Source organism: Pipistrellus kuhlii, unplaced genomic scaffold, assembly GCF_014108245.1.
Source record: "Pipistrellus kuhlii isolate mPipKuh1 unplaced genomic scaffold, mPipKuh1.p scaffold_m20_p_3, whole genome shotgun sequence".
NCBI classification, from domain to species: Eukaryota; Metazoa; Chordata; class Mammalia; order Chiroptera; family Vespertilionidae; genus Pipistrellus; species Pipistrellus kuhlii.
This window is the reverse complement of record NW_023425529.1, coordinates 164,103,463-164,126,273: the sequence shown is the minus strand read 5'-3', so window position 1 is coordinate 164,126,273 and position 22,811 is coordinate 164,103,463. Positions and strand designations below refer to the sequence as shown.

General features: G+C 41.9%; 3 protein-coding genes and 1 pseudogene across 11 annotated transcripts in view; 3 read left to right on the top strand and 1 right to left on the bottom strand.

Annotated features, from left to right (window-relative positions):
* Window positions 1–6,681, bottom strand: part of SLC20A2 (solute carrier family 20 member 2) — a 94,017-nt gene extending 87,336 nt beyond the window's left edge. For 3 of the 6 annotated variants that reach the window (XM_036458894.2, XM_045588842.1, XM_045588844.1), the window contains exons 1-3: window positions 6,546–6,681; window positions 1,990–2,119; window positions 379–480 (exon numbers count right to left, since the gene is read on the bottom strand). The gene's annotated coding sequence lies outside the window, so the exon portion shown is untranslated. The other 3 variants (XM_036458896.2, XM_036458893.1, XM_036458900.2) reach the window with 3 other exon arrangements.
* LOC118730929 lies at window positions 1,279–1,431 on the top strand (annotated as a pseudogene).
* Window positions 6,570–18,953, top strand: SMIM19 (small integral membrane protein 19). Of its 4 annotated transcripts, none has more exons than XM_036458907.2 (4): window positions 6,570–6,711; window positions 11,873–12,010; window positions 14,267–14,391; window positions 17,436–18,953. In XM_036458907.2, exons 2-4 carry the CDS (start codon window positions 11,877–11,879, stop codon window positions 17,498–17,500), a joined length of 324 nt encoding a protein of 107 aa, XP_036314800.1. In that variant the 5' UTR covers window positions 6,570–6,711; window positions 11,873–11,876; the 3' UTR covers window positions 17,501–18,953. The 4 variants fall into 4 exon arrangements, with proteins under 4 accessions (XP_036314800.1, XP_036314803.1, XP_036314802.1 ...); XM_036458910.2 differs by lacking the exon at window positions 6,570–6,711 and adding an exon at window positions 6,847–7,192; XM_036458909.2 differs by lacking the exon at window positions 6,570–6,711 and adding an exon at window positions 6,847–7,232.
* A 1,596-nt stretch (window positions 18,954–20,549) lies between these two features.
* On the top strand, window positions 20,550–22,327 carry LOC118730742 (5'-deoxynucleotidase HDDC2-like). The gene has a single exon (XM_045588845.1). It carries the CDS (start codon window positions 21,679–21,681, stop codon window positions 22,210–22,212), a length of 534 nt encoding a protein of 177 aa, XP_045444801.1. The 5' UTR covers window positions 20,550–21,678; the 3' UTR covers window positions 22,213–22,327.
* Window positions 22,328–22,811: the final 484 nt, after the last annotated feature.

The window sequence follows — 22,811 nt, the reverse complement described above, 5'->3', positions numbered from 1 at the left end:
TACTAGATCTCTATCCACACAGAATAAAACTCTGATCTTAAGTAGATTCCTAACTATAGCAGTAGATGAAAATAACTCAAAAGCAGGTGGGTTAACAAAGATAAGAAACATGTAAAGAAATATGCTAGCATCTTATCACTTATATTTTCAGAACTATCTTCTTTTGGCTGCTCAGAAATCCTAAGTGACAGGGCGGGTGGGGGAGGGGGTCACTTCCTGAAATTTGCCATGTCTCCAGCTTTTTACCATTCTTCCAGGAATATCTTAATGAGTGCCTTGGCCATATAGTCCATTCACAGGCACCTGATATTATCATTTACTTTTAGAAATAGTTGCTGCTCCACAGGACTTAGTAGACATCTTGAAGAAGAAACAAACCTGGTTCTTTGGTCTCTATTGGGGACATGCTGAAACTAGGATTCTCTCTCATACTCAAAGAGAACATGGGAGCCGAACTGTGCTATTTCCAACGTAAGATGCCTTAAAAAAAAAAAAAAAAGATTAAAAATCAACCACATTTTAAAACACAAAATTTAAAAAGTGCAAATTCTCACACATTTCTGGCTTACAGTTTAGCTAAGATGGAAAAATAAGTAATTCAAATAAGAATTTAATATCTAACTTCAACTTTAAATATACTATATTTCCCCAAAAATTTAACAGGGCATCTCAGGGTACACAATAAAATTATGTCAAATAATTGAAAGTCCCTAAAATTAATTTAAAAAATCAGTTGAGATTGTAAAGAAATTCTGGTGATTGACTTTTCAAATTTTACCATGGCCAGGATAAAAGATGGGCTTTGAGAAAACACTATTTCTCTACACTCATATCTTACTTGGAAATGTTATGAACAAGCCTGGTTTATACAGAGCTATAAAATGGGCTACTAAACTGATGACCTAGAAAATTTCTCCCAACCATGAAATTACATATTATCTGGTGACTAGAGGCCCGGTGCATGAAATTCATTCATGGGGGCGGCAGGGGGGGTCCCTCCGCCTAGCCTGTACCCTCTCCATTTTGGGACCCCTTGGGGGATGTTCGACTGCCTGTTTAGGCCCCATCCTAAACTGGCAGTCAAACATTAGGGATGGGGCCTAAACTGGCAGTAGGACATCCTTCTCACAATCCGGGACCACCGGCTCCTAACCGCTCACCTGCCTGCCTGCCCTCCCCTGCTGGCCTGGTGGCCACTAACCGCCTCGGCCATGCAACACACCCCCTCCCCCCCCACTTTGGCTTTGTCAGGAAGGATGTCTGGTCTAATTAGCATATTATCCTTCCCAGCCTTTTGGCTAAGATTAAGTGTAGTATTTGTCCTTATCAGTTTAATTAGCATATTACCTTTTTATTAGTATAGATAGCATTTGATACTACCTACTACCGAACCAGCTGTAGGCAAGTCATCTGACTTTGCCCTGATTTTCTTATCTATAAAACACAGGGTTGGTTCTTCTGACGAGGGCAGGTGGTTTCAAATACAGATGTGCAAGCCATGCTCCTGGGGTTAGGCTAAAACATGATACTTTTACAATAAAGCCTGGGGCATTCTGATGTCTACTCCTACTTAGAGAACCACCGCACTAGATCATGTTCAGGAAACAGTTCTTCAACCCTAACGTCCATAAAATAAGGGTACACATTTCATTAAATTATCCAGCTTGACAGGTTTAAAATATGAACCAGTGTATCCCCTTCCTTTCCCTAAAACACCCCTTTTAGAGAAGAGCCTGCAATTAAGGCTCATATGCCAATTGGATAAAAAATTTAAATGCAGATTTTAAGCCAAATTTTCCAAATTATTTTCTCAGGGATTTAAATAGAACAGGACTGTGGGACAATACTCATAGATATAAGTTGTCTCTATGACAGGCCATCCCAAAACATGTGCTGATGTTAAAGTGACAGCAGCATGCATAATGTCTTCACTGGCTCAGCGCCATGACCTCCGATCCAGCAGAAGTGACCCGTAACAGAGTACCGTACCTGCAGGGCATGCGGCGTCCTCCCTGGCTGCTAGCCAGGGCTGCGGCCCACGCTTCATTCAAGGGCACTTCCTCCTCTGATTCCTCGGCTGTGGGTCGGTGACGTATGTGGTCATTGAGAGCCAGTGACTCTGTTGATGCCCAACACCCAAAATAACAGTCAGCTCCCGACAAAGGGCTTTCAGAGAATACCATTTTTCTTCATCTTGTTGGATTTTGTTTGTGGGCCCTCATTTAATTCCACGTGGCTTCAAAATGACTTCACTCCAGGTTTGTTACCAAATCAACAGCATAATTTTATGGTGGCTTTAAATATAACTTGGTTTGAAGAGGCCTCTTGGCCCCAATAAGGTACTCTATTGCCCAAGACAAGCTGAAAAAATGGGTCAAGATTTCACACAACAAAGCAAATGGACAGAAGTGCACAGGAAACCATCCATAACACTCACATTCTGGTAAATGACTACTGCTAGCGTTTAAATCTGGTGTTTTAAAGAGAAAAACACTATAGGTAAGATAGCAAGCGTCTTTAATATTACTTTATTTTACATTAGTTTTCTGACACTAAATAAAACAGTCACTGTTCTATGCCCTGATGAATTACTGCTTTAGAATTCCATACCTAAAGACTTACATTTAATCCTTACGTAGTTCTGAGATTCAAAATTCAGTTTCTAATTTCAAAATCCAGTGTCCTCTTAAACAACTTCATTATCAACCCCTGCTCTCTGGAAAACACAGCATTATTTCTGCAGCTCGGAGTCACTGCAATCTTTTATGCTGCCTTGAACTTTTACAGCCGAGAACGTAGTGTCAACTTTTAGATGTCTCTTCTGTCTTCGGTAAAGTAAAACTCCCCAAAGAAACCACCAACTCAGAGCTGGACCTGCCTGGTTTCACATCCCCTGTCTCCCTACTGACTACGTGCGTTGTGATATTTGGCAAGTAACCTAATTACCTTGCTGTGCCTCCATTTCCTCATTTGAAAAATGGGATTATTATGAACCTATTTCAAAGAATTGTTGTAGGAGTTAAATAAATTAACATGTAAAGGTGCCTAGCGCAGCATCTGGCACATTCAAAACCCAACATAAATGTTAGCTATTATTACTTTGTATTATTCAGCTCCAAATTATCGCGCTGTTTCACGTGTGTACACAATGTTTGCCTAACTAAAATACTACCAACTAAAATAAACAGCTAACACTCAAAGGCTCATCGTAGTCTGTGGACTCTGTGGAGAGGGTAAAACTGGAGTGTCCTGCCCCTAATGGTAAGTGGGACCTTCATCGGCGGAAAGAAAAGATTCCAATATATTTTTGCTCATTTCACAAATATTTACTCAGCACCTTCTACATGCTATGCTCTGTTCGAGGCTCCGGGCAGATGGCAATGAGTGACACAGAGAAGGTCCTCGCACTCTGGAAGTTTAAAGGGCACTCTACGTGAGAAACACGTTTTGAAAAAGGACTTGTCTTCCAATCTGATGAAGCACAACACTGCTTCAATGCTAAGCAGGAGCCAATGCTGGCATTATGGTCACTCCAGCTTTTTAACAATGACAAAACACACAGAAATGGCTGCAAAGAAAAATTCAGTAACTTCCCATGTAATGTACTCTAAGTATCTTCCATTGGTTATGAAGCACACGAAAGGGATAGTCTCCATGTTTCTGCCATATAAATAACATATAAGAGGTTTACAAACACATACACTCAATCATACTTGAACGGTTTTCATAATAGAAGCTGTGAAGGCCCAGCTCCTAAATTTTGTCTGAACATAACCTATTTGCTGTACACCCTTGTGCTTTGTTCCCCCTCTTTACTTTGTCTCCCAGTGGCTGCATACAAATATCAAACATCTACGAGGCAAGGGCCTGAAGATGTGGTGGCAAGAGTCAGTTAGACACAATGGCGCATCAACTCCAAAACAAAGCATATGCATCTTTTTCCTCTTAAACCGTCCATTGGTGACAACTCTCCGCTCATCCCTTCCCCAAACGGCATGCCTTTAGTTAAAGGAACTCTCTTATAAACACTAACCGGCAAAGCAGTCTCAATCTTTTCCTTGTCAATGATGGCCCACTAGAATCAGAAGATAGGTAAAGTCCCATATGCTCTAATCACAAATAAGACACATTTTCAAATACTTCCCTTATCCTTTCCAGACTTTTCAACTTCTACTACTCTCATAAGATGCAAACTGTTAGGTCCCACTGTCATTCTCATCATTGTTATCTATCTATCTATCTATCTATCTATCTATCTATCTATCTATCTATCTATCTAACATAATGCCTATGCAACTATTATGACTGGTCCACTACTCAACCGGTTGTCCAGTCGCTATGATGTGCATTGACCACCAGGGTGCAGACGCCCAATGCAGGAGCTGCCCCCTGCTGGTCAGTGCGCTCCCACAACCAACCTCCTGCAGTCCCTCCTCCAAGCCAGACCACCCCAATCAGCCCTGATCAGTCCTGATTGGGACTAGGCGAGTCTGTTGGGACTGGGCAAGACGTCCAAATTCGTGCACCCGGCTTCTAGTGTCTATATAAATCATTAGATTGTATCTGTGGAAACACAATCAAAATAAACTTCTTGCTTAAGGAAGTCAAACTGCTTAATTAAATCCAACCAAAAACTTAACTTCTTAATGCACAATGTACTAGACACAACACTGAATATGTTTCAGTTATTTAATGGCAATCTGAAATATTAGGGAGAACCCCTGCAATGTCGATAATATAACATTCTTAACCCTCACATAACATGTTAGACTTATTAACAAAGCAATAGCCAGCCCACCGTTTTTCATTTCCTTGGTTTGGTATTAGAAAATTACTCTTCCTGTTTGTCATTTGTTAATCCTTAATTAGGAATGTCACTTCAAAACTAAATATGGAAAGAAGCCTTTCAGAAAGGGCCACTAAGGCTTTCCCAATGTTTACCTTTTTCCAATGTCCAAGAATTGGGTGACAATGAAACACAATGGGAATTTGGATAAATAAGAGATACAGGGCTTTGGAAACTACTGAATACTCAAATAAATGGACTAATTGTATTTCTAACACAATTTTAAAGCCATCTTCCTCCTTGAGAAACACATTCATTTTCTCTATGAGTCATTGTATATTGCCAACACCTTCATTCTACAAAAGCGAACAGTAGTATTATAAATATATATATACACACACACACACACACACACACATTTGGGCACTTTCAAATCAAACTCATCTACTCAAATACGTTTGAGCAACCTATGCTTTCGCAAAAGTTATCCTGGCAGACTGAATGTGATAAAGCATGTAAACCATTTGGCACAGGCCTGGCAAACAATCATTACTCAACATCGCTCATTAATACTGTTTCTAATTTTCCAACTTTTTAGTAAACCTAAATGGTTGTAAAGTTACATGATTATGCATACACCTACCATGTGTAAGCTAACATGCATTAATACTGTAAGTAAAGCCAGTACGTGAGTGTGAAGTAATTCTGTTCATCTAGAGACAAAAGTAAGTTTAACAGTAACAAAATAATCCGCAAAGCAGCAGAGAACACTTCCTAAGGGTTAGTGTTAAAAATTGGCTCTTAGCTTTGCTTACCAATTAAGAATACAATCCCTACAGGGTCTAGCATGAGTTTTAAGGAGCCGTTAGGTGATCCTGGAGAACTAGCTCAACACGAATAGTTAAGACCTCAGCACGTGGGCAAGGGACCATCTATTCGCAAGGCTGCTGCACCAACCCCTGAAATCTGGTCACTTCCAAGCCCTGGAATCCTACAGAAATCCATTACCTGCCTCAGGCTAGAAAATGCATGTTTCAAGTCCCTACACAAAATTTAAAAAATATATATATCTACAGTGTCACCCTTATAGCATCCAGTTTTTTTATAGCACTTCCAAGAGTCTCGGTCACACATCCTTTATTGCCGTCGGGAAAATGATAAGATCGTTTGGAGAGCATATGCTTTCTTAAAAATAAATGTGAAGGTAAATATGAAAAGTAATCCTACGCCCTCATCAGGAAAAAGGAAAGTCTTGTGTTTCCCAGCCTCATCTCGATCCGTGGGACAAAGCGCATTCCCCCTCCCACGCCGAGTCACACCCGGGGCGCGCCGCGGAGGGGCGGGGAGAGGCCGGGAACTCCGGGGCGATGACCTGGCACCGCTCCTTCCCGCCGGGGCTGGCACACCGCCGCCAGGCCCACGTGGACTGCCCGGCGGGGGGCCGACACCCACGCCCACTGGCAGCCCGGCCGCCCCGGCTCGCCCGCCCGCGGGGGAGAGATCGCGCGGCAGCGGCGGCGGCGGGGACCGCAGTGGGCGGCGCGCGCGCGGCCGGGGACCCGCCGAGAGCGGCGCGCGGCCGAGGGTCGGGGCCGGGGGCGGGGCCGGCGGTGACGCGCCACGGGGGAGGGGAGGGGAAGGGAGCGCGGCTCCACTCACGCGCGGGGGCGGCACCGGGCCGTCGCTGCGTCGCTCCCGTTCATACACGCTTAGTGGGGGCGGAGTGGGGCGGGCGGAGGGGGGCGGGGAGGGAAAAGACCTGGTTCCTCGTCTCTTCCGGAAACCGACCGGCCGGCAGGAAATGACGAAGCACAGGTCGTCCAGGTCCGTGCGGTAACCGGTTCCCGCGAGCCCGGCCCCGACTCCGGGGGAAAGGGGCCCCGCGCCGAGCAGCCTGGCCGCCTGCCGCCTCCGGAGCGAGCAGTGTGAGTGGACCCGGGTCCCTGCGCGGCCCGGGCCTGATCTCGCGTCACCCGACCCCGCCCCCCGCCCGCGCGCCGCCCCGCCCCGGCCCCGCAGGGGAGGGCGGGTGGGAGGCGGATGGAGGTCGCGCCCGCCCCACGCCCCCCCGCCGGATGCTATGAGGCCCCGAGTACCTGCCTCTCGCGTGCTCGGAGCCCCTCGGGGTCGCCGGAAATAGGGAGTCCCCGAGTTCCAGGAACGCGGACGGCGTCGTGCAAGTAGCCGCTTTGCAGCGCTCACAGGGCGGGCGCGCGGCCCCGCCGGGGGTTCAGCGGGAGTGAGCGAAGCTTGAATCATTCTCCGCCAGTGAGCGGCGGAAACGCGGCCACCTGGCAGCTCTGGAGGCCTCTGCCCGCGGCCACTTCCTGACAAGGATTAGATTCTGGACCCGCTCAACTGGATTTTTATTATCCCCCCTGGAGGAGCAGGTGTCACAAGATTGAGGTCAGGGCCGGAAGAGTTAAGGCTTGGGAGTAAAATGCATGTGACAGCCCCCCCTCTCCCCCCGACTGTGACATTTGGGCAGGTTATACTCTAACCACCACCACCATCCCAGGTGCTGCTGTAAAAGGAAGCTTTAGTGCCTCCCCGCAGGGTGGTGGTGAAGATGAAAGAACATGCGGGCTGCCCAGCACGTGAACCCTCAAATGTTACTTGCCTACCTCCCCTTGGCTTCCTCCTGAAGGCCTGTGTTAGCTTGTGTATCCTTTTGACTGGGGAACCCAATCCTTCAGTGTTTCAGAGGACTGAGAAAGAACATCACAGTTATGCAGTGGATTGTGTTATGAGGAACTCTTGGAACTGTGGAAGTGATTCTAATCTGAATTTGTATCAAAACAACAAAGCGCTCTTTGAAAGACAAAAATGGTAACGCTCAAGACACGATGACAAAGTGATAATCTGTTTCAGAACCACCTAGACATGGTATCAGCAAGCTAGTTTTATTTTATTTTTTTTAAATATATTTTATTGATATTTTACAGAGAGGAAGGGAGAGAGATAGAGAGCTAGGAACGTCGATGAGAGAGAAGCATCGACCAGCTGCCTTTTGCACACCCCCTACTGGGGATATGCCCGCAACCAAGGTGCATGCCCTTGACCGGAATCGAACCCGGGACCTTTCAGTCCCCAAGCCGACGCTCTATCCATTGAGCCAAACCGGTTTCGGCTCAGCAAGCTAGTTTTAAAATTTGTGATATAATCACTAATCCCTAGAAAACATCTAGTTCTCAACATAAAAGTCTGCCAAACTAAAACCAAACCCTAGCTGTCATATTTTTATCAACGTTATCTCTGGATGCTAATATTTACCTGGGACTTAAGTCAGCTCACCCTAGCATCTCCTTACTGAAAACGTTCAAGCATTACTGTACAGGGAAAACGTAGGGGAAAGGTTTAGTTTTCTCAAATGATGAATGTGAGAAATCCATGAATCATGAACCAAGCACATGGCTAGTTACATTTCAATGCCCCTGGGCGTTTCGCTTTACACTGGAGAGGAAGGCTGTGGTGGTATGCGGAACCGCTCAGGTGTCTGTGTGTGCGCTTGGTTCGACTGTGGCATGCTGGAAGGGGATGGTCATAGCTCAGGCCACATGTGAGCCTTCAGTTCGTACTGTGACTTTGGACAAAACCAGTCTTTATTCCTGGCAGCCTTACAAAGCCATGCCATTGGTCATGATGGAGAAATGGACAGGAAAGGTCTGCCCTCAGTACAGATCTTTCATGATGACACTACTAAACATACCTCTAGTGCAGTGATCTGCAAGCTCATTAGTCAACAGAGTCAAATATGAACAGCACAATGATTGAAATTTCTTTTGAGAGCCACATTTTTTAAACTTCTAAACCACTTCAAAATAGACTCCCCCAAGCTGTGGTATTTTGTGGCAGAGCCACACTCAAGGGGCCAAAGAGCCGCATGTGGTTCGAGAGCCGCAGTTTGCGGACCACTGCTTTAGTGCATTTCCCTGGAACTATGGAGCAGTAGTGTCATTGCATACCAAATGATGTTGTCTAATATATCTATAATAATAAAAGCATAATATGCTAATTAGACCAGATGTCCTCCAGGAACGAAGCCGGGCTGCCCCGGTCCCTGCCGGCAGCCGGAGGGAAGCCAGTGCCAGCAGCTGGGGAAGGAAGGCCTACTCTTGCACAGGTTATGTGCATTGGGCCTCTAGTGTTATATAATTCACGTTAAATTTTTACCATCTGGGTCAGCAATAACTTGAAATCCTCTATAATTACTGGCATATTTGTAGTAGGAGAAAGATAAGTACTATAGGACTACACCATTTATTGAGTGGTACATAAACAGAATTTTGTGAAAAATTGAAGCCAGAAATTAACCTGGTTCAGATCTATTCAGGTGTTAGGAAACAGGTAAGAAACACTCATAATTTGTCAGATAAATGGCAATTGCCAAATGTTCTAGTGGCCACTACTATATGTTTCCTGCTTCCTCCCTGACTTGTTAATAACTCCCAATCCTAAAAGCTACCACCCTTGCTGCATAATTGTTCCAGGCCTTTTTCAGCATCTCAATCAGACATCTAAAGTCATTTCTTTTTGCCAAACACAAAAAGTAACTTTTTATCCCATAGCTGCTTTTAACCACATTGATATTTTACATTTTAGAACTAACAAAATCATAAATCATAAGCAATTATTCATCTCTGGTCTTCCAAAATTTTTCATTTCTAAAGTAGATTGATTACTTACTATCGGTCATAATTATTATATTCAGAGAAACTCTGGAGTTCAGTTTTAAGAAATAAGAATTGAAACTCTTAGCTGTGCCAAATCCCCCTGTTCCCTGTGCCTCTTATTCTCTTATAAGAAAGTTCACAGCCAGATATTAATATATAGGATATGGATATGGTCTGATGTTTAATATTTAGATCTTGCATCTTTAGATTACTATAATTTAAAGTAAGTTCTGTTTTATTATTCTCTGGCTAATTTTTACAAGACATCTTTATATTCATCAGACACCAATAGATGTTTTAAAGAAATTATTCTTGCCGTCAGTGTTAACAATTTAAGTTCAATGCCATTCATGATACTCACTTTATTGTAAATGAGTATATTATGTCCCCAAATGTCTGACAGAAGACTTCAGATGTCAGCAAACATGCCACCTGGCTTAGCAGCAGACCTCTGAGGAAATGTCATTAATTTTATGCAGAGGCCCACTGTAAGAAAGAAAACAGACTCTGCCCTTAGCTTGCACTTAGCAACTTACTGAGCCGAATCTACATTAGAGATTGTTTTGGAGGCTTACAGGTTGAAAAATATTTTAGTGGATGAAGTTCTGCAACGTCTTCATTGTTATAGAATATTTATGGGGAAATTGCAAAACAATTTTCTGGACATTTCAGATACTCTTTTTCTTGGTATTAGAAAATGGCTGTCTTATTCTTAAAAACTACAGAACAGTTATCACCTATCATTTTGTTCAGCTTCCTTTTTATAGAATGTCTAAAATAACACTTCTGGATTTCTTTCACATATTAGGTCATTTCACTTAGGCTTACCTTTTATGTTGAACACAAAAGGAGGAACTCCCTATTAAAGGAGAAATTCAGTTACCTTCCCAAACGCAAATAAGAAACCATTGCTCTTTTGCTGTCTAGTTAATACAGTTGCTGTTACCTTGTTTTCTGTGGGAATGTTCAAAGAATGCATTTCTTTGAATAGAAGTCACAGCTGTGTAAATAGCGGGAAAAAAGTAACTTTTTATCCCATAGCTGCTTTCAACCACATTTGGCCAGTAAAGCAAAACTAGATAAAGCGCCAGACGTTTTCCAGTTGCATCTGAGGCTTGTGGAAGAGCATTGTCGTGGCTGTCACATCTTTTCTCAGCTGCTGTCACGAGTGCAACACTCTTCTGAGCATCACAGCCAGTGGTTTGGGCCTGTGTTTCAAAGTGTTCAATTGCTTTGATCTGGGTGATAGTCACTGTTTGGAGACTGCAGTGATATTTTAGTCTGAATCTCTTTACTAATATGATTTTTTTAATCCCAAGTTTTAACCTTTATGTAGAAGCTATAATGTTTCAAAGCAAAAAAAAAAATAAGGGGAGGACACCTGGCTGGTGTAGCTCAGTGGATCGGATGTTGTCTCATGGGCCAAGGGATCCTGGGTTCGATTTCTAGTCTGGGCACAGGCTGGGGTTGCGGTGTGCAGGAGGCAGCCAAGTAATGATTCTCTCTCATCATTGATGTTTCTCTCCCTCTTCCTTCCTCTCTGAAATCAATAAAAATATTTTTTTTAAAAATAAGAGAAGGTGATCAACCAAAGGACTTGTATGCATATGTGCATAACTCATGGACATAGACTATAGGGTGGTGAAGGCCTGGGGTAGAAGGTGGGGGCAGGCTGGAGAGGGTCAATGGGGAAAAGTGGGGGGCATATGTGATACTTTCAACAATAAAATTTAAAAATAAAATATAAGGGGGAATGTGTTACATGCCTTAGTTATCTAGACCAGGGATCGGCCAACTTTTTCTTTTTTTTTTTTTCAAGAGTAAGTTAATTATTTTTTAAAATGAAATTATTATCTGTGTACATATCTTACCATTGCCCCCCCCTCCCAGACATGTCCTCCCTCCCCAGAGTTTTGTGTCCATTGGTTGTACTTACATGCATGTATACAAGTCCTTCGGTTGATCTATTATCTCCCCCAGATCTCCCTCCCCTCCCCACTATAATTCGGCAGTCTGCTTGTTGCTTTACTGTCTCTATATCTATCTTTTGGTTCATCAGTTTATAATGTTCTTTATTATTCATAAATGAGTGAGGTCATGTGAACTTGAGTGAGATCATGTGAACTTTTTCTTAAAGGACCAGATTGTAAATATTTTGGGCTTTGAGAGCTGTGAGGCAAAAAAAAAATAAATAAATTGAAAAAATAAATAAATCAAGGACATTATGTAGGTTATTACAACCATTTAAAATGTATCCATTTAGAAATGTAAAACCGTTCTTGGCTCGTGGGCCATACAGAAACAGGCGGCAGGGCTGGGGGTGGCCAGGAGGCTGTACGTATGCTGGCCAGCCCTTCTCCAGTCATACCACCCCTCACTAACAGAAACTCTGTCCTTTTTTCCTCTCTCTCAGCCACATGCCTGGGGATTACGGAGTGATGGGTGACGATAGCTCTATCGATTACAGCGTTCACGAGGCCTGGAATGAAGCCACCAACGTCTACTTGGTAGTGATCCTCGTCAGCTTTGGTCTCTTCGTGTACGCCAAGAGGTAAATTTTTTAGTCCTTCCGGGGAGATCAGAAACTGGGCACTTAAAAGCTCTACAGGTTTGTTTTTTGTTTGTTTTTGTTTGATCTAAATTAAATGCACAAAAAATAATGTCATCCACATTTTTGTTCCTGCTCAGAAAGCACTGTCTACTGACGCCCTTGAGCACTGGGCACTGAGGTTTGGCTTGGGAAACCCTGTTATTTAGGAGATGGAGATTGAAGTGCAGCCCTTGGCACCCAGCCCCGCTGCACTATGTTCCCGTTCTGTCATATCTAACACCCAGCCTGTGCTCACGGGCACCTTTGGATGAGCACACATGTTGGCCCGTGTCCCTAAAATGCAGAGACACTGACTCCTGTGTGTTTAGCAATTCTCTCTTTGCACATTTGAAGTGTTCCTTTCTGTTTCCTGTGCAAGACTATCTGATAGCACTTATCCTATGTAATAAAAGGGTAATGTGCAAATCGACCACATGGCGGGACGACCGGCTGCTGTGACGCACACTGACCCCCAGGGGGCAGACGCTCAATGCAGGAGCTGCCCCCTAGTTGGCAGAGTGCTCCCACAGGGGGAGCACTGCTCAGCCAGAAGCTGGGCTCACTGCTGGCGAGTGCAGCAGCAGTGGCGGGAGCCTTTCCTAAGGATGTCCGACTGCCAGTTTAGGCCCGCTCCCACAAGAGGGACACACCCTCACCCCCAAGTGCACAAATTTTGTGCACTGGGCCTCTAGTTGAACAATATAGTATTATCTGATTACTCGTCTATTCCACAAAAATTTCAGTCCCTTGAGAACAAGGCCTGGTGTGTCACATAGTGTAAATAAATATTCCCTACTTTAATTCTAGATTCCGTAGCATAATGTTAACTGTTCTCTCTTACTCTCTCTGGCTCCTTTCCCTTTTGGGGGCGGCGGGGGCAGGAAGCGGCTTTGGAAAGGAAAAGTACTATTAGTTGAACTGACTTGCTTCTGCTTACAGGCACATGCTTTGGTATCCTCTGCCAAAGTCAAAAAGACAATAGATAGCTCAAAATAATTAGTAATCCAGAAATTATAGATGTTTGACCCGGAAGTAGTTCAAAGCCTATATTTGCTCTCAGACACACAGGCTCATCCTTCCTGGCTGCCTGACCCTTGAAGCAGCTAACCCATTGGCTGTCCAGACTGTAGGGGATGGGTTAGGGAAGGCCGTACATATCAGCACTGGCCCACTTGCAAGAAACAGTGTTCCACTAAAAATAGCCACTGCTTCCTCCCACCCCAAAGTTTTTTGTTTTGCTTTGTTTGTTTGTTTTTTAAATATATTTTATTGATTTTTTACAGAGAGGAAAGGAGAGAGATAGAGAGCCAGAAATGTCGATGAGAGAGAAACATCGACCAGCCACCTCCTGCACACCCCCTACCGGGGATGTGCCCGCAACCAATGTACATGCCCTTGACCGGAATCGAACCTGGGACCTTTCAGTCCGAAGACCGACGCTCTACCACTGAGCCAAACCGGTTTCGGCCCACCCCACAGTTTTAAAAGCAGGGGCACGGTTACCAATTTTAAAGAGATGGCCATACAGAAGCTCCACTAAAGTCGTGCTATTGTATATGAGAAATATGCTTATTTGTTATTTTCCAAAGTTAAGATCTGCTTACATTTTGTTTATTATCAAACCCAGAAAGTTAGCTTTATTTGGAGGACAGGAGAGGGAAGGGGGGGGATCAGATATTTTCTTGTTTATGCATTTTTCCATACAGTATTTGGTTTTTGGAAGGGTAGGGAGTGAAAGCACAACAGAGGCACATCGCTATGGAATGAAGTGGATGTGTTCAGCTACTTCCTTTCCTTTTGTATATCCCTGTGGCTATACATATACCGCTTCATACTTTTTAAAAATTATGTTTTTATTGATTTTCAGAAAAAGAAAAAGGGAGAGGGAGACGGGAGAGAGAAACATCAGTTGGCTGCCTCCCAACTGGGGATCGAACCCTGGGCCATGTGCGCTGACTGGGAATCAAATTGGCAACCTTTCGGTGCATGGAGTGGCGCTCAAGCAACTGAGCCATAGAGGCCAGGGCATACAGCTTCGTACTTTTTGTGAAAGAAAGAGAACTTGAGTCAAGGAAGCATCCACAGAGACAAAATAAAAGATGAATTCCTTGCCATTTAAGTCCTTAAATGTAGTTTCCGATTACAACGATCCTGGGAATATTATAGTCCTATAGGAATTAATACAAATCTCTCTTCTGCACTGGTTTTGTGTTTTAGGAATAAGAGGAAAATTATGAGGATATTCAGTGTGCCACCTACAGCAGGAACCTTGTCAGAACCCAACTTTTATGACACGATGAGCAAAATTCGTTTAAGACAGCAACTGGAAATGTATTCCATTTGTAAGTATATTCTGTGCTTTAGTATATGCAGAAGCACGTTTAAAGTAGAATTTTTGGAATTGAACACAGTTAGTAAAAGGTTGTCAGAAATAGTTGATAATGAGAACCGCGTGCCCTTTTCAGAAGCTCATCACAGTGTCAGCAAAGGAGGTCTGCATGAAGTTAATGCTTCAGGACTCTGTGCTTGTACCGGCCCTTCCAAGACTGAGAAGGACCCTAAGAATAAATATATGGGGTTGTTCTTTTGGCAATTTTGGGGGAAAAAAAAAATTAGCTATTTTAATAACCAGGTAAGATTGCTATCTGTTCTTGTTCTAATTTGCCCTCCTTTGTACGCCCCTCTCTGTGGCCAGGAGCATTTGAGGGGATCTAAGGGAGAGTTGAGTTGGAGCTACTTTTAGCTGGGTTTAGAAGTTTTATTTATGGAGTTTGCTGTCAGTCTCTTCTATTATAAGTAAACTACTGCAAGCCAAAGCAGAAGAGGAATGGCTTTCAGGAATATGGCATGTGATATTAACGTGCAAGGTCAGGGGTCATATCTCAATATCAACATGTTCCATAGTACTGAACACGGTGACTGTATAGGTAGTGGGGAAGAAACAAGGTTTAAATGTACGGAGTTAGAATGAATCGTAGGCCACAACCATGTATGCCACCATTTAAAAGAATAAGGGTGTTATTTCTGTGGTGTATCATTAAGCTGAGAAAAGCAAAATATAATAGTATATTATACGATGCCACTCTTAAAGTCAAATGACCACAACGTACCTTATATTATCTACATATAATATAAATGTTCTATGGAACTATGCAAGCATAGAGAAAGGTTTGAAGAGACACACGTCAGATTATTAACATTATTACCTTGAAGGGGAGAGTGTGGGATTTGAAGAAAAAAGATGATATTTTTTAAAAGAAACATATCTGTGTAAAAATGTAAGAGAGAGAGAGAGTGTGTGTGTGTGTGTACGCATAGAAAAACCAAAGAGTGAAATTTTAGATGAAAAGTAGAAAAAATATATTCATGCATATATATTTTACACAGTTAAGACCTATAAAAAATTCTTTAGCATAAATTTTGTCCTAAGAACTGGTAACAGCAGTTCCTCTAAGGAAAGCACCTGTGTAGGCAGCTACAGGACTGATCAGCTAAGAGAAATACACTTTCACTGTTTTTTTTCTTTTGTTCCTTCTGCACTTTGTTCTGTACCAGCTCAAGCTAAGCAGTAAAACTAACATAGCAGCTTTATTCACGATAGCCAGAAGGTGGGGACAATCCAAGTGTCCTTGATGGATGAATGGATACACAAACAATGCTACTTAAATACCAGTACAGCACAATGTAATTCAGCCTTTAAAAGGAAGACACTTAAAACTGACTAAAATGGCAAATTTATACAAATTTATATTTTATCACAACAGAAAAAAATCCTTTAAAAAAATTACTTTTTTTTTTTTTTTAAGTATAACGTCAGAAGCTTTGTAAGGAAAATTATAAGGGAAGAATTAAGTTTTCATTGATGCCTAGTCAAAACAGAAGTTACCTCCTACCAGTTGTATATTCAGTAGTTTAACATGCACAATTATAAACCCACTGTACAGTGTACAGGCTTTTTTTCTTCTTTGATGGGAACAGCATAAAATAAGATCAGAATTCCTGTCTTTGTAAGGCATATCAGTTTTCTATTGCTGTTATAACAAATTATCACAAATTTTGTGGTTTAAAACAACACAAATACATTGTCTTACGTTCTTATAGGTTAAAAATCCTACAACAGTCTGGCTGGAATAAAAATCTAGATGTGAACAGGGATTTCTTTCTGCTAGCAGAAATGCTGTTTTCTTTCTGAGCCAGCAGCATTGCATAGATCTCCTCATTCTTCTATTATCTCTTCCCCTCTGTCCGAACTCAGCCAGGAAAGGTTCTCCAATTTTAAGGGTCCATGTGATTAGGTGGGACCAGGTAATTCAGGGTAATCTCCCCCTCTCTTACCTTACCTTAATCATATCTTCAAAGTCCCCTTTGTAAGGTAACATATTCACAGATTGGCGGGATTAGGATGTAGACAATTTTGGAAGCCATTATTCTATAAACAATGAGTGTGTGTGTGTGTGGATCTGCACGTTTAGTGAACCCCTGATCATTGGAACATTCTTTGTGACATATCTAGCCCTAACAAAGTCTGGCAGTTCAAGAGGAAATAGCAAACAAAATTCTTTTTCTTAAAAAGGATTCCCAAAGTTGTATAAGCATTAGGCCACAAAAATCTGAATTTACCCACATGTACTGTAAACAAGAGGTATCTCTTTCTTGGCTAAGAAACAATGAAGAGACTGAAAGTTTTAAAGTTAAATAGTCGATGACATTCCTAAAGATTTTAGCCCTGTACTTTCTCTAGTTTTAGCTTGGGACCGTTATTTTATTTTATTTTATTTTATTTTATTTTATTTTATTTTATTTTATTGTTGACAGTTTTATAGATGTCCCCCAGTTTTCCATCCCTTCTCCCAGCCCAGATAAGACCATTCTTCAAATAAACATTTCTCAGAAGTACAAAGAGAATACAGAATTTTTTTTTTCCCCATCGAGTTTATAGTAATCACAAAGTTCAATAATACATCTCTTAGGCTTACTAGTTAAAATATAGTCAAATTCCTTATTATGTGGACAAAAGCATTATTCTTAATTTATCTTAAAGTGGTAATAGAGGGCAAGCAAGAAGTAAATTGCAGAATATTAATTTAACAGTTTAATTAATATTTACCCCATATTTTAAAGCTCTGAATAATCCTGATATACAAATAATAGCAATAACAATAGCATATAAAATGGATATCAGCAACGTTGAGATATTAGAGGATCATAAAGTATAATAAAAATTTTCTCCAACAGAAAAAAGGTTAATTCTAAGCTAATTCTTTACTGAGATTCATGACTTGTCGTTTAATGATATTAACTAGTAATTATTTTGCTATTTTATTAAGTTTATCTCTTTTTTCTTGTTTTTCTTGTTTTGTTTTGTTTTGTTTTGTTTTTTTAATAGCAAGGAAGTATGAGCATCAACAACCACAAAACCAAGCTGACAGTGTGCAGCTCTCACTGGAATGAAATCTCAGAAAATGAACAGCATAAATAATTGCTAAACAGTATTGTAGCAAGCTCCTAATTCCACCAAGTCATGAACAGCATCTTTAAAAAGTCTTCTGTCTCCATACGATAATTTTCCTTGTGATCTTTATCCAACATTTTTGGTGTATTTTCTTTTACTTTTTTAAAATTGCATCTCTGAGTCGTTTGTTACACAAATAAAAAATGGCTCAGAAGACCTGAAAACGGGAAGAAAGACTGTAACCACAGAGGTGGTAATTTTACTTTGTGAACACTTTTGATTTCTTCAAGATGCAATCAGGAGTGAAAACCCATCTTTGGAAGCGAGACTATGAAACTTATGCCACTTGGAGCTCAAATTTTTGCAAAATAAAACATGGAAATCCAGTCTTGGTATAATTTCCTCTCAGATTGTGTTCTGTGATAAATGTAACATGGATAACTGACTGATTTGTGTTCTCATTGGTGTCGGTTACTACTCTTTAATTGAATTACTACTTGCTTCTTCAGAACTTGCACAGTGGACTGTCTTTCTATATCAGGAAGCATACCCATCTGCTGATTATGGAAGCCTTCTGGAATTTTCCCTTCATGTGTTCTTAGGAGTTCGTTTGCTTTTTTCTTTAATCCCAGAGTTTCATTTCCATCACAAGAGTCTTCTTTCGACCATACTGGGGCCATGTTGCCAAATAAATGGGCACTTCTATAACTGTTGTTAGCAACTTGCTTTTCATCGTAAGACTGTCGATGTTTAACGCAACTGTCTGGTTTCTTATGTTTTCTTAGCATAATAAGCTTCCCTGAAGACTCCTATCTTGTACCATTTTCTACTGTACGTTGAAATGTTTTTACCTCCTTTGTCGTAGTTAAGTAAAAGCTGATTCAAGGTAGTGGCAGGGAAGTTTAACTGTCCAGTTAACTGGCCAAGAATTAGTTTTATGAGCCAAAATATTCTTAATTCTAGGAGTTAAGGTTAATCTGTCAGCTTTATTTTCTTTTCCCTTTCTAGTTGTAAAGTAAAAGAATATAAATTTTAAATGAAAGGGTTTAGGCCAAATAAAATCAGGGAAATCGCATTTTCTTTTTAAATTACATCATTCAAAAATGTATATACTGTCTGAGGTAAATTGTTGACCAAATGGAGCAATTCTTCCTTAACTCACAAGTGAGTGAATGCACTCCTATACAAAGGATGAAGAACCATGTATAACTACAACCGTGTAAAATTAAACAGTTTTAATTACAGGCTGGGGGTAGCAGAGTGGCAAGGAGACGGCCTTCTTAAACTCTACTTTCCTTAGGAGACACCATGTATTTCCATCAGCAGAGGATGAAACCGAGCAGGAACAGTGTACTTGCTGTCCTTGAGGTGTGACACAATCTGGACCAATCACAAACCTGGCCATCTCAGATTATTTGTATAGTGTATGTAAATAAATGTAAATCACAATGAGATAGTGATTGTGTTTATCTGTGTCCACTAGACACAGTCCTACTAAACACTGATAGATCATTCGGTGAGCATCAAACCCTGGCAAGCAAGAGCGGATGAATTCCTGATTTTTTTCTCTAAAGCTAACACGGGAATCACTCACCCCCACTGGCAGGAACAGCAGTAAGTCTGCCTTTGAAGTTTCCTCTCTGCTTCCACAGCTGAGCTGGAGAGGGCGGGAGCCTGCAGCCACACTTCAAAGCGACTCCAGGTGATTGTCCTGTTCCTGCCCCCAATCCACCACAGATTCAGTGGAGCTATTTTCTTTGGAAGAAAAGAGGGATGACTAATAAGCTGGTAAATAACATTTGTGTCCTTTTGTTTCTTCTTTTTAAATGCAGAAGATACTGAGCAGTAAGTAAGCACCGGTCAACCTCTCTCGGTGCACAGCTTGAGCACGTTAAATAGTTGTTTAAGCTGATGCCAGCCAGCTGCACTCAGGGAAAACAGATGTTGCTCTTGACCTCACACTGCTTCAGGTGGAGTTAATGTGATTCGTCAGAGGATGAAATGTGGAGAGTTTATGGTAAAATTGGTGTAATGTCAGAAGTATTTTTAATATTGAGTAGAAATAACAAAATAGTGGTAATAAAAATAATTTCAGATAGTAACAAATACATCGGAGGAAAAGGACAAAAGTGTATGGAATGAAGTAATTCATTCAACAAATAGGTGTGAAATACATCACTGTGTGCTAGTCATGTGTTGTCTATAGACTTAGATTTTAATAATTAGAATAGAAACAGGTGCAGGAAAACTAAAAGGAAATATGGTTACTTATTCCCATACCTTTATCATCTATGCAAAATAGTGAGAATAGGGACTGGATCTTATTCTTAACCTGTTTTCCACTTACCTACCCAATAAAGCCAGAGCCAAACTTGCATAAAACTATAAGCAAGACAAGTTTCCCACCTACCTTCTGACCCTCGGCAGTCTCCTATAAGTCTGTACAGGCAAGACAGGTCTTAAATGAGGACTTAAAAGTAAGGATGAGGAACTAAGCTTAGACCTCATGTGGTAAACTCTCCTTAGTCCTGTAGAATGCCTGAACACATATGGGGACTTTCAGCAGCAGGTCATCTCTCTACTATCATTGACTTCTCACCTACAATAAAAGTGGCATTTAGCGTTGGATTCTATGCTGATGTATTTTCCACCCTTTCTTAGAGTAAAAAACTAAAGCTATATATGAATATTAGTAACATTCCATATCCTAAGTAGGCAGTTGGGATAAGTCAAAGGGGAGGCCACTTACTGTCCAGGTCCATTGATCGTAGTGGAGCCCAAAATTTGATACTGAAAGGGCACTGTTTTGTGTTCACTTACTCAGTTTTTCTTGTTTACTGGTTCCAGAGATTCTTAAAAGAGCAGCTCCATCCCAGGGATTTTATTTAACAACTGCAGGCCTGGTGCACGGATTCATGCACCGGTGGGGTCCCTCAGGCTCACCTGTACCCTTTCACAATCCAGGACCCCTCGGGGACATCGGACTGCGGCTTTGTGCCTGAGGGATATAGTAGTCAGACATTCCCTGAGGGATCCCAGATTGGAGAGGATGCTGGCTGGGCTGAGGGACAACCCCCCCAACCTCCCCAGTGCACGAATTATGTACATTGGGCCTCTAGTCAATAAAATGTTGATTGGGAACCAACTTAGACTGGGGAAATATGTCAATTGTCCAGAACATGAGAGGGGATGCTGGCCTGGCTAACTGCAGATAAACTATATATATGCACCCATAGGGGGCCGTGGAGGCTTTTACCGGCAAATCTTTTTGGGAAAGGAGTTGCTCCTTTTCTTCCTTAAGACTTTGCTCATCAGAGTTCACTTTCTCTTTTCATCTTCAAGACCTGTGATGTTTTCTGAAGAGGAGTGGAGGTTGAGTTTCAGAAACCCAGTCCAAGGACAGAGGTTCACTTATCTACAATTTATTAATGAATACAGGTGTTTGGAAACTTAATTACTCAACATTTGCTTGTTTAGTTGCAGTCTAAGGTGCTGGATGCTTCTGGCTACTTCGTAGGTGCCTTACTTAATGGCTTATGGCCCATTGATATGGTGAAATAGAATTTATAATAATTCCTACGTATGCTAACTTAATACTTGTAAAATATACCCTTTCTTTGTTTATAAAAAAAAAAAAAAAAAAAAAAAAAAAAAAGACCCTGGCAAGTCTAGTATGCTTCAAAAGGATTATAACATTTTTAGAAACGCTAGTCCTTAATTAAAGCTGTGGAGAAATTTGAACTGAAGGTATTAACCAGTATATGACAAATGCAGACACTTAAATTGTTCTGCTAGCTGACAGTTTTGACTGAAACTTTTTCAATTTAGTTTAAACAATTCTGAATGGAGGGAAATCATTTCATGATCAAATAATCTTTTACTTGTCATTGTTGGCCAACCAACAATTTTATTTGAACTTCTTTCTCCTAAGAAGTTCAAATAAAATTTGAGGTAACAATTTAGTTGATCGAACACGGAATTTGAAACCTAAGTTCCAGACTGTTTTGATTTGTGATGTATCTGTTTGAATTTGAGCTTATCATTAATCTTACTAGGTCTCAATTTGTTAAATCTGTTAAATAGGAATAAGACTGCCTTTACCCCAGGCGTGGACAGATTCTAAATAATAAACCACCTGAGGGCCACGCGGCTCGCTCCGCCCCTCTGATCGGTGCCCATGGCTTCGGCCTCCTCCGTGGCCGGGTCGGGCCGCGGCGCCCGGAACCTGCTGCAGTTCCTGCGGCTCGTGGGGCAGCTCAAGAGAGTCCCACGGACTGGCTGGGTGTACAGAAATGTCGAGAAGCCAGAGAGCGTGTCGGATCACATGTACAGGATGGCAGTTATGGTTCTGGTGACCAAGGATGATCATCTGAACAAAGACAGATGTGTACGCCTAGCCCTGGTTCACGATAAGGCAGAATGCATCGTTGGGGACATAGCACCAGCAGATAACATCCCCAAAGAAGAAAAACATAGGCGAGAAGGGGAAGCTATGAAGCAACTAACCCAGCTTCTCCCCAAGGATCTCGGAAAGGAGCTCTATGAACTCCGGGAAGAGTATGAGACCCAAGCTAGCGCGGAGGCCAAATTTGCGAAGCAGCTGGACCAATGTGAGATGATTCTTCAGGCTTCTGAGCACGAAGACCTGGAGAACACGCCGGGGAGGCTGAAGGACTTCTATGACTCCACGGCAGCACTAGGTCTGCTCTAGGCCTGGCCTCCTTATTTCTGTATTGGGGTGTTATAACCGCCTAACTGGGCCGGCTAGACTCGCCATTCATCCTGAGGGTTTGCTTTTAAACCTGTGGCTTTCCTTTTCCTGAAAAAATAAAATCTTGATACTTTGCCTAAAAAAAAAAAACAAAAAACCCTTGAGCACCCTGGAATTCAATGCCAAGTCCCTTGGTGGTTGGTGGTGGGGTTTAATATTCTTTCACTGTGTAACCAATTTATGTTTTTAAGAGTTCTAAAGAGAAAAGCCAGACAAAAATGGAGTCCCTAATCCCTCCAGGCCATTAGAATATGTATTTCTTTTAATATATTTTATTGATTTTTTTACAGGAAGGAAGGGAAAAAGATAGAAAGCTAGAAACATCGATGAGAGAGAAACATTGATCAGCTGCCTCCTGCACACCCCCCACTGGGGATGTGCCCGCAACCAATGTGCATGCCCTTGACCGGAATCAAACCTGGGCCCCTTGAGTCCTCAGGCCAACGCTCTATCCACTGAGCCAAACCGGTTTTGGCTAGAATATGTATTCTTTAACTTTCTCTGCAGTCCCAGGAAAAGCAGCCAGTTAATGAGAACTT

Coding starts and splice junctions, on each gene's coding strand:
- SMIM19 (XM_036458907.2), top strand. CDS start 11,877: ATGCCTGGGGATTACGGAGTGATGGGTGACGATAGCTCTATCGATTAC. Junction 12,011..14,266: donor CTCTTCGTGTACGCCAAGAG/GTAAATTTTTTA, acceptor TTTGTGTTTTAG/GAATAAGAGGAAAATTATGA. Junction 14,392..17,435: donor ACTGGAAATGTATTCCATTT/GTAAGTATATTC, acceptor TTTTTTTAATAG/CAAGGAAGTATGAGCATCAA.
- LOC118730742 (XM_045588845.1), top strand. CDS start 21,679: ATGGCTTCGGCCTCCTCCGTGGCCGGGTCGGGCCGCGGCGCCCGGAAC.